The sequence below is a fragment of the Pterocles gutturalis genome, unplaced genomic scaffold (assembly GCF_000699245.1).
Source record: "Pterocles gutturalis isolate BGI_N339 unplaced genomic scaffold, ASM69924v1 scaffold22857, whole genome shotgun sequence".
Taxonomy (NCBI): domain Eukaryota; kingdom Metazoa; phylum Chordata; class Aves; order Pterocliformes; family Pteroclidae; genus Pterocles; species Pterocles gutturalis.
Genome location: NW_010116086.1, coordinates 1 through 11,364, shown reverse-complemented (window position 1 = coordinate 11,364; position 11,364 = coordinate 1). Strand labels below are relative to the sequence as shown.

Below are 11,364 nucleotides of genomic sequence, written 5' to 3'. Positions count from 1 at the left end.
TAGGGAAACTCGAGATAAGAAAATAAATAAGGGACCTATAACTGAAAGTTGCTTGTTCAGCAAAGTACTTAAGCATGCACTTCACTTCAAGAATGTGGGTAATCCTGCTGAGATAAACAGGGATGAAGCTACTTACGCACTTAAAATGAAGCAAATGCTTAGGTATTTTGTTCTTTTGGGGCTTTAGAACCAAGTCCTGTTTGTGTTACAACAAATGTTCCAGGAAACTCAGTTTGGTCAATAATTCAAGGGTGGTTTGCACCCTAGGGATGAATTTTTCAGGACTGTATCAACTAATCATCCTTCCCTGGTTTCCTCCCACTTTACTGTGAACTTTTTTCCCTGTGACTGAGACCTACTCTTACAATAATAATAATACTCATCATCGTCATAATCTAGGCCCTTTGGCCACCTGACTGCCTTAACTAATGATTTTCCCCCAAACTGCAATGTCCCATGATATAAACGGTGCATACCCAAGATTCTTCTTTTGTTTTAAAGAGAAAATCTACAAAATTTACTGCATTGCATTTCCACTGTAAACACAGGAGCTGGTGCCATGGTGTTTTACTGTATGGTAAGTAAATAAGATTTGGGAACCATTTACTCTTCAGATTACAGCTGGACACAGGGAGCCTTGTTCAATGTTGTGCAGCAACTGTGCTTTTGGTTCAATGCAGCAGGTATCAAAATACCTCCTGATTCTAATCAGATATCGAGACTGGTCAGGGCCTTGGAAGTTTGGACCCATCTGGGTTCAGCCAGGTCTGTGGGGCTTAAAGGGAGCCACAGCATGGCGATTTAGTAAGAGGCAGCTTGCTGCCTTTACAGCTGTTTGGGAGGATTGAGGGTTCTAGAGGGTTCAATCCAGGGTCTTAGTTGTTGAATTAATTCAGAACATGCTGTGGATGCTTAGCTTGCCCTCAGAGAGTGATGAAGGGAAGTCGTGTCACAAGGTTTTATGTTCAGTTGACTGGCTTGATCATCGAAGGTATCATATTTTGATTAAGGTACACGTGAGATTGAAAAGGCAAAGGAAGTGATAAAGATGGTTAGAAGAAAGATTCCTAATGAACAGGGAGAGAGATTGTCAATGCTAGAATAAGTTACTCTAGAAAGGGAAAGAGTTAAATTAGACCTAATGGAGATGCTTCAGAACAGTCCACTGGAAAAACTAATCACTCTAATCTAAGTTAACCTGATTGCAAAAGCAAAGGAAAGAGCTGTAAGAAAAATACCGAATGTATTATATTAAGTTCTTCATAAAACAGAATTGGCTTGTAATATTCACTGTTGCACACAATCTTTGAATATTACAAGTAAATGTGAAAAGGAGGCTGTAACTGACCACGAATATTGATTTTGGGGGGGACCTGAGACAGTCATCCTGCTTGTGTTTATGTGGAACTCAGTCAACTCTCACTGGAGCTCTCATGCTTTTAAGCCACAGACACAGGGCTAGATTATTCCAGAAAATTGGTAAGACTTTTAAAAGTGACTTGCGATTTTAGTGCTTCCATTTTTGGATGCTCAAGCTGAGACAATTTAAATGTGCCCCACTTTTAGTGCAATGCTGAATACCCATCCACTGAAAAGTAAATCTTTTGCATGTGTATCAAGCTGAGCATTCAAAGTGTTTTGCTCAGTTTTGAAAATCTCAGTTGTTGCTTCTTGGCTTGTGAAGAAAAATCAATAATCTCAGACTTCAAAGCAAATCAAGATCAGGCTTACATCTCCACTCCTTCCCCCTCCTCAAGAACATACAAATTCAATAAGGCCTATTTCTGAACCATATATGCAGTTAAGAGGATGCCAGTATATCATGAACAATATCCTGAAGGAATAGAGTGTATCTACATAATAAGATTTTGCTTTTGCTGTTGTGCAACGCAGGCATGTGTCATTTCTTAATGTGACCAAAATCTGCCCCTCAAAGTTCAGGTTTTGATCCAATTAGCAAGCAAAATCTGTCTCCTTTTCTGAACTGCTCCACAGTTTTTGGTTCTCAAAAGTGGCCTGGAAAGTTCATAAGAGTAAGCTTTCTCATGATGTGAGACTCCTGGTATTTCCTGCTTCCAGTTTGGCTAGACGTGCTGCAACGGTTGCTTTTCTCATGGTTATTTGGGTATGGTAGTTGGCTCTAAATGGAAGCCCTAGACCCAGATGCCCACAGCTTTTAAATCACCAAGTAATTGAGCCCAAATAAGGAATCAAACTTGCCAAATGGCCCCAACCTCAGTAACAGATTCAGCGCAGTCTGAAGGTGTTCGAGATCTAGATTTACAAATCTCAATTCTCAAATATTAGCATAACACCCTAACAGGAAAGAAGTAGTATAGAGAAAGATTAAAATATAAATAAATAAAGCTGGAAATGAGCTAAACATGCTTTTGGTTGTGTTCTATCTTGACTTGATGCTCAAAACTTGTGAGAGCATGTGAACTGTTTTCAGTTCAGGTTACACCACTTATCTGCTCCAACTGGAGTCAGTGTAGTCCTTTTTACTGAATTCAGCAGAAGCTGGCTTAGCCTGTAATTTAGGGAAGCACTGAAGCAAGGGGAAGTACTTTTTCTCTTGCCTGGCTTTGGAATTGGACATAGTGGTTTCTGCTTCTGTGCTAATCAATCCCTGTTCTGGCATTAAAATTAGTAGAAGTATTGGTCCCAAAAGCTGTGAAATGTTTCTGTAACATCTTGTTTTATCATATTTTTGAATAAAGAGGCCAAGCTGTATTAATGGTTTTCTCAAATGCAGACATGCTACCATAAATCCTACTGGCTTCTGAAATGTTATTTCCTAACCTATTAATTTTTAAACTATATTGTTTTAATATTAGTTTTCTCAGTGATTTCAATTAAGATGTAAGAGATATGACTCTCCCCAGTGGACTTCAATACATCAGGCAGCTGGGAGTATTGGCTTTTTAATGAGACTTAGAAAGGTCTTGATGAAAATCTCAGCAAAGGAAATGCTATGCTCTCAAACTCCCAACACAGACATCCTGGCATGCAAAATCTTGCAACAGTCAGCATCACTGGTTTCAGTATCACCCTGATTGGAACTGAAGGGTTGGGTGATTGCTAACAGGCAGCAGAAATTTGTGCTGTGAACATGATCACTAGCTACAATCCTGCCCAGATTTGGGAGGACCCAAAAGATGTTACTGTTTGATGGCATTCATTAGGCTCAATGAATACCCCTGGCTGTCTCAGCTCAACTCCTAGAAAACAGAAAACCATTCCTTGAGGCTACTGCTAATAATGGCCTTGTTTGCTAGCAGTTGCAGCATCATGGACAAAGAATGCATGGTCATGGAAACTGAACCCCCCTCTTGTCCGTCAGGGCACTTCTGCCAGGTCATGGCTAAATCCCACTGGCAAGAGAGGATGGGGAAAGTCTGCACTCTCACTGCCTGGTCTCAGGACAGAGCAAATGCCTCTCTGGACTGTGCTCAACATCCCTCAACAGTGTCAAATTTGCTCAAGCAGTTTAACCACACAGTACTCCTTTGTAGTTTGTGTCGGCCTTTTGGCTAAGATCAAGTGTAGCGTAGTGTAGTGAGTCACTTTTGCATTGTCCGCCATATCAGTTTTTGTGAGCAAGCAAACTGGCCTTGGGTAAAGTCAGAGCCTGACTTTGGGACTTCACTCAGCAGCTTGATTCAACACCTTAGGAGAATCTTGACTTTGAAGACTCTGAACTCATCGTTTACTGGTAAAGATACTACATCTCCAGAAGTTCTTCTTTGATGAGGAGGGATAGAAATTTGATTTGATTTGGGGGTGGGTGTGTGTATTAGTTTTTTATTTCAAGATGCAGCTTGGAATACCAAAGAAGCAGTTGTGTTGCAGACAGGGCTGTTATGGAAGTTTTTTCCCTTCTAGTTAGCAAATGGGATTGCAATAGGCTTCCAAGGAACAAAGGTATTTTTTTTCTAAAGGTCTTCATATGAATTTTTCACTGAAGGTATTTCTTGCTTGTCAGCTAGAATCTTCCACCAGCACGACTGAGTTGGAAAAAAAAATTTTATTTGGAAGTAAATGTTTCATCTGCTGCTGTTGAAAGTTTATTTAGGCTGGTAGTCTAACTAACTGAGTGGGAATAATTCTACTTGAGGATAAAGAACTTAAATCAGTCCATATCCTCCTCTTATCAGCATCTACCCATGACTCACCATATTGGGATCAGGCCATCTGTAGTATCGATAAATACTTCAAGCTCATAACTCTGAAGGAATACTGCGAAGTGAAATTCATGCACTAAGTATACTTAGTTGCTATTGAGAATTATAGGACAAAGCTTTTTAAGGATAGATGGAATTTTTGCTCCAGTGTTTCTGGAGAGAGCATTTGCTTCTTCATAGGATTAGATAGTTATGTCTGGTAACACTATCCATGTTTTTTTGTAGGACTGTGCTTTTTGCAAGAATAAGTTTTACTGTGATATAAAAATAATTTTGTTTTGGCCATTATTCTTGCAATACTGAAAGAGCATGAAGTTTGTCAAGCAATCTTGCCAATTGGGGAAGGTTATGCGTTATTTTTATTGCTCCAATGCTCTAAACCTTGTATTAAGAATGTGTCAACAAGCCTAATCCCAAAGAGTTTGCAGCCTAGAATCTTAATAGGCAACAGGTGAATGATGCTGCAGCAGGAGGGAGGAGGGATGGGGTGCCTCAGTGGGATGCAGCTGCAGAATGAAGCAACATGTTAGGACAGTCCCATGTCTGCAACAAACTTTCACAGAAGACTGATAATTTTGATGTTTTCATCTAGAATTCAGATCAGGACAGCAGAGTGGTCGTTGGTCACAGTTTAGAGCTTTACAGACTACTTCTGCAGTAAAGCACATAAATAATTTTGAAGACAGTTGCTTAGTTAATCATTAATACTAAGAGATCTGTGTTCTTCAGCTGTTATTTAGAATGTCTCATTGTGACTTCTTTTTTTTGTTTGTTTGTTTTTTTGTTTTCTTGTTTCTGTTCTATGATTTACGGTATCTCCTGAGCAGGTAAAAGATGAAAAGGATAAAGGAAAAGCACCCAAAGAGGAAATGAAAAGTATCTGGGATCGTAAGAAGGGATTTCCTGAACAAAAGGCACAGAACGGAGAACGTGAACTCACTGCACCAAAACTTAAATCTACTGAGAATGCTTTTGGGTAAGTTCCAAGTGAGCATTGGGCTTGCTTATGTTATAGCAGAGCAGCAGTCATCTCTGGGTCTCTGCTTAATAGCCTTGTAGCAGCTCAGTAGAAGACTTGGGTTGGCAACATTAGCAGAGGCTCTAGTGTTCATTTGGTTGTACCTATGAATTAAGGCTCTTAGCCTAATTTCTAACAAACTGCCCTCACATTGTTGTAATAACAAAATGAAGTACAGAAAGCAGATGTAAATACTCTTGCTCCCTCAGTAGAGACAGGTGCCTTATTTGTGCTCTGCTGGGGCTTTCTTTCCTTGAAGGACATTTATTTCTAATATCTGCACAGAGGCCAATGGCAACTGCAGCCCAGATTTTGTGTTCTCTAATTTTTTAAGTCAGATCTCAGCCTTTCCTGAAGTAACGTATTCCAGTTACCCACCAGCTTTTAATCAGGCTCTGCGTATCAGTACAGAGCACAATACAGTTGGTAACTCTTGAAAAGGCTTCTCTCTCTTCAAGGTAAAGCTTGAAATTCTCTATAAAAGTGATTTTTTCAGTTAGGTGGAAACCTCTCCTAGCCAAAGTGTTCTAATTTTTGTATTTTTATAAGCTATATCACAGTTTGATTTTTATTTTTTATTTTCAAGGAAATATTGGCCTCATGGCTATATTGGGAAATTCAGTGAAAGTAACAGATTTCTAGTGAAAAGTTTATTAAAAAAGGATTCTGCCTGCTAGAAGGAGGGGATATGTGAAGCCAAGAAGAAGTTCTTCCTTTTAGCAGAAAACCAGGAATTAATATGTTAGAAATTTTTTTTTTTTTTTTTTTTTTTTGCTTCTGTACTTCTCTTCCTCTTGTAGCTTGACACAGGCAAAGAAAAGGTTAAGCTCTCCAGGCACTTTGAGAAATCTGTGCATGGCAGGTGGGATTTGCTGTTGTATCAGCATTCCCCTCATGATTCTTCCGGGAAAAACAAACTTTCTCAAAATAAAATGCAGTTCAAAAGTCCCCGGAGACACCCTGACCTAAGGCCAAAAGACAGACAGAGATGGAGATGGAATAGCAGGAAATGGGCCTTGCTCAGAACCGTCCTTCTTCATGACTTGGGTCACATCATCAATAACATGAGAATGGTTTTCTAAAAATATTTTTGTTGTGTTTTCATTTGTTTTACTTCCTGTGGGAGAAGGCCTTAGTGGCAACATGTAGATTTGAGTTTCCACTCCTTTTTTCTTTTTCTGTTTTTCTTCTACTATTTCCCAAATGTGGGAAGAAGCATGTTTAATAGCCTTTTATCAGCTGAGTAGAAGACTTGGGCTGGCAACGTCAGCGGAGGCTCTAGTGTTCACTGGGTTGTTAGGTATGAATTTAGGCTCTTGGCCTATTTTCTAATGAACTGCCCCTGGATTGTTGGGCTTTGTTTGGAACCATGTTTCTTCTTGTTTTCACATGAACATATCAGATACTAGTTAGGAATCATGTAATTTGGCTAAGTCTCAGTGGTGAGCACTGAGAATAAAATAGGGTAGTGGAGGCTAAAGAAAAACCTTATCTGTGTCTTTTTTGCCTACGTCAGTCAGTAGGAGAAATATAGAATAAAAACACATTTTATGGCTTCCTCTTCCCATCTCCCCTCCCACCTGCCTTCCTCCCTATTCTCATACAGGACTTCAAAAGTCCTAAATATGATGTAACAAGTTTTTTTTCACATTGTTCTGACATTTTTGGCTCCCACAAACCACTTCATTCCTTTTCCTCCTTGTCTGAAAGCTGGCAACCAACTTCAGTTTTCAGCACCAAAGAGGTGTTTACGAAACTCTTCCTCCACCCAACATCTTATTATTAATTTCCCAATGTCGACAGTAGGGAACAGAGATTCCCAGAATCTGTTGAAAACAGAGGAGTTTGTGAGGTGGAGGAAAATAGGGACAATTACTGCCAGTTTATTGTTTGCTATTTCAGAGTATGCAGAACCAGTAGGGGAAGTCCTGTAAACTGCATGAGAATAAAATAAGCTAGAAACTTTAAATGTCCTTCTTTGTAAGGAGGACAAAATAGTCACCTGAGGTCTCCAAACAAAAATGTAAAGACTAGATTCTACCTTTGGTTTTTATCAATTGAAAGCTGAGAGTAGCTGTTAATTTCATTGAGGCTATCTGCACTGAAGTCACTGAGGACTAACCTTTCTTTTCTACTGATATAAAACAAAGTGGCTGTGAAGAGAATCTTGGCGACTGTTATGTTCTTGGTTCTCTGAATTCTGAGGGATGAGTATTTGCCCTTGCCATTATGTCTATCAGAAGTGACCTCTTGCATCTTCTCAGGGCACCAATCTTGCAAGTCTGTGTGGGCTGGCAACACAGATTTCAGAGACGAAGGGGGCAGGCGGGGAGGAATACAAATCATTGAGTTTCCTGGGATGTTTGCTATAGGGGCTGCAACCTTGCAATGAAGCCGGAAAGCCTTAAAGTAGTCAGGGATTTCTTATGACCTGTGCTGGATAATAGATGCACTGGCTTCTTAGAAACACTTAATGCCTTGTAAAGGCTTGTGGAACATTTTGGGTTTGCAATACCTCTGCAAACTGAATGAGTGGTGTTTCAGGCTGGACACCCAAAATCATACCTCACACCTCAGGTATTGGTTCTCACTTTGGTTTTGAATGGACTAAATTAAATTTCAGATAGTTTGAAATGTCTTAACACAGTGCTTTAGTTAATTGTATATGTATTTTTCATTTTAAAAGCATGAGTTCCTTTCTTTAAGTAGACATCACTACCTAATGCAAGCCCTTATTTGCGACCACTTACATTAACTTGATGCTTATGGTGGAGGGTCAACTTGTGGTTATACTTTCATGATTTAAGTCATTCCACTGCAAAAACACATTCAGGAATAGGGCCTGGAGCATAACAAGATTGTGATAGGGTGATGTTAGGGAAATATATGATATGTACTTGTAAGTCTTAGAAAATCAGGCATGAGAATGTACTGAGGGTACATACATTCACAGACTTCTGGGACAGTTTTGGGTTTGGTTTTTTTGGTTTGTTTCTTTTTTGTTTGTTTGGTTTTTTTAGCTTCGCTTTTTGATGTTACACTCTTGCATGGAAAAGACTTTCTGAAACCAAGTAAACACCTTACAAAATAAGTGCCAGGTGTTACTACTTTAGTGTTGAACTTGCACAGATGAAGAACAGCAGCTGAATTCACATAATAGCATCAGGTTGGTTATGCTATTTTGCCATAGGCTTTTTAATGATACAATTTCTAAATTATGCATGCCAGGCTAGAACTGAATTTCATCCAATTTGGTAAGAGCATGTGGGGACAGAGGACTCGGTTAGTAGATTCTACTGTGATATTGAAACCACAGATTCAGCTCTGGTTCTACAGCCTGTTTTATATTGTTAACTCCATCTATATGAGGCATCTATCTGAATGAAGAGCACATTTGCAGGATTGAATGTGATTCACTGGATTGCACATTTATATGATATTTGTTCTTTATGCTGCCATTTCTAATCTGATAGCCTCCAACAGTTATTGTTGGAACACTTGATTTATACCGTCTTGTGGCATTATACTTTGCAACACTCTGATTGCATTAATGAAGTCATTAAAATTCATCTTTTTAAATGCCAACAGAACAGAGCAGAAAGTTTTTTTAAAAAAAATCCACCAAGTACATTCCCTTTCTGTCTCTTGTGAATAGCACACTGATACCTCTTAGGTACCTATCTCCTTGTCAGCAGTAACATTAAACACATTCAGGGAGCAGATATTTGTCTAAACACTGGCATGATAATTGTTTAACTAGGTGATGCTATCTTTCTCTGTTGAAAGTATGTACTTCATCTATGCAAATTCTTGAGGGTATTTCTTTTTTTTATTCTTTATTTCTCTCTCATGTGTTACAGCTGGTTGGAAAACTTCTGGTTTTCTCCTGTGGAAAGTTCCCATTAATAATTTCCAGTTCCTTAATAAAGAGTCATACTTTCCCTGGAAAATGTCAGCAAAAAATCTGATGCACCTTTCCATTCATACAGGCTGGCAGAGTTAAAGTGATAGGTGTTATAGATGACATAGGAACATTTTTAGATTTTTAAAACACTGTTGAAGCTGTAAGTTTCTCTCCCTTTTCTTGTTTTTCTCTTCACCAAGTCAAGTAATTTGCTGTATCCCCAAAGATGCTTGTCTTTTTGAAGAGGTTTTATAAAAAAATACTTGCCTTTGAAAGCAAAGGATGAGTGCATCTTTTATTACACAGAACATAGCACAATATTTTTGCTGTGAGTTTTTTATGTGTAAATTTATCTAATTTAAAATCAACAGAGAGGAATTAGAGTTCCATTGCTTTGTTTTCTGTATGAAGTACAATATGCTTTTGGAAGTATTTCCTCTGTATACAAACTGCAGAGCAGAGCTGTGAAACTGTAACTGTTTATGTATACCATAGAGATGCTGATGAGATATAATAGTTCTTGCTGAAGTTACGTTAAATGTTGAATATTTCAAGCTCAGTTACTGAGTTCTCTTGAAAACTGAAGTGGCCTGAGTCCTCAGGCAGGAAGGTGCAGCTGCTGTGCACACAAGCACATGAGAGACTCCTTCCTCACTGGCAGCAGGTGGGAGAAGTACTCCTCCCAGTATCCTAGCCTACTAACTCCTGATGAAAATGTTTTGGGTCTATCATAGTTTTCAAGGAGCAAAAGGTCTTATAAGGCAGCACCTTTGAGTGCCAGGGTCTCATGTCGCTGGTGAGTACATGGGAGTGGATGGCTCTGGCCAGGAAGGGAAAACCTGTGATGCATCACCTTCCCTTTCATTTCTTTCCCAGCCGCTCCAATTTGAAAGGGACTGGGACTGAGGACTTTGAGAAGCTGAAAGAGAAGCAGCAGGAGGCGGCAGCAGAGCTGGACGAACTGAAGAAAAAGCGGGAGGAGCGCCGCAAAATCCTGGAGGAAGAGGAGCAGAAGAAGAAGCAAGAGGAGGCTGACAGAAAAGCCAGAGAGGAGGTAAGTGTAAAATATGAAGTATTGGACTCTGGTTTTATTCCCTTGTTTCTACTGCTTTACTTCCACTGGCCTTGCATTGGTTGATAACTCTTTACAGCAGTGTCTGTACAGGCACTTTTAGGCAAGGAAGTTGGTGGGGCTAGGGTTTGATGGGTCTGTATTTAATGGAAGGGCAGAAAGGCCACGGGAGACTGGCTTGTAGGTGAAGAAGAGGCTTGCAATGAGAAAGGCAAGCCCAAACCCAAGCATACATGCCAAAGTGTGCTTCTCCTTGGATCTGATGTTGCTGTGTGGGGTGTTGCTGCTGTGACTTTGCTTCAGATTTCACCCTTCATCTGGGCAGTCTGGGTTGTGCCCTCTTCTGGCATCACTGTCTCTTAGCATCTATCAGGAGATGGTCTGTCACAACAGACCTTGATTTCAAATATGCTACCAAGCTTTAAAATTACCATATTTTCTAACCTTCAGATTTAACTGCAGGTATGCCATATTTGATGTCAAGTAATCACAGCACATGCAGTCATCCAGGGTAGAAAGAAATGTTACAATTCCAGCCTCAGGAAAGACAGGGCTCTAATAAGTGTCCTCGGGAGTTGGGATTTCATCTGCAATAGTTGTGAATTTCTTACCTTCTTGGGGATGCAAAGAGGGCAGTGTTATACCCACAAAGTTCTTAATGTATTCAGGGTATCTTTTTGACATTACACAAATTGAATTACAAAGTGCACATCAACATTTGTCTGCTGCAGATGAGCCGGAATGCTACTGTTATATATAGTTATGATGGGCTATATCTCATTAGGAAGATATTCTTGTCTATTTAAATATTGACTACCCAAGCACATCTGTTTGCTTGTACTTCCTCTGCCAACGGACTCTATAAATAGGATGTCCAAACCTCTGGTGCATCATTTGGAATCTTAGTTGTTTGGAAAACAAATGGTAGATAAATAATCATAGTGTTTGGCAGCTGAATGCCAATTGCTTTAATATAATAAGCTCTTTGCAGTAGAACTCATTAGCTGCTGATATTGCACAATACTTTGCTGGTCAGACCCTGCTGTCCAGCACTTACAGTGGTTGTGCTTTGAGGGCTTCTAGTTTGACTTGTAGCTTATGAAGTAAAACCTCATGTTATCTCTTTGGAGGGAAAACTGTAAGCATTTAATCTTCACTTTTTTCATAGAATCATTAAGGTTGGAAA

General features: G+C 39.5%; 1 protein-coding gene across 1 annotated transcript in view; it reads left to right on the top strand.

Moving 5' to 3' along the window:
- The window catches only part of CALD1 (caldesmon 1), a gene marked incomplete at its 3' end in the record, with an annotated part of 102,207 nt that extends 92,047 nt beyond the window's left edge, over positions 1–10,160 (top strand). Inside the window, exons 5-6 of the mRNA XM_010075409.1 lie at positions 5,012–5,160; positions 9,983–10,160. Of these exons, the coding sequence (XP_010073711.1) occupies positions 5,012–5,160; positions 9,983–10,160 (327 nt within the window). The remainder of the gene's footprint in view (positions 1–5,011; positions 5,161–9,982) is intronic.
- Between the last annotated feature and the right edge of the window lie 1,204 nt (positions 10,161–11,364).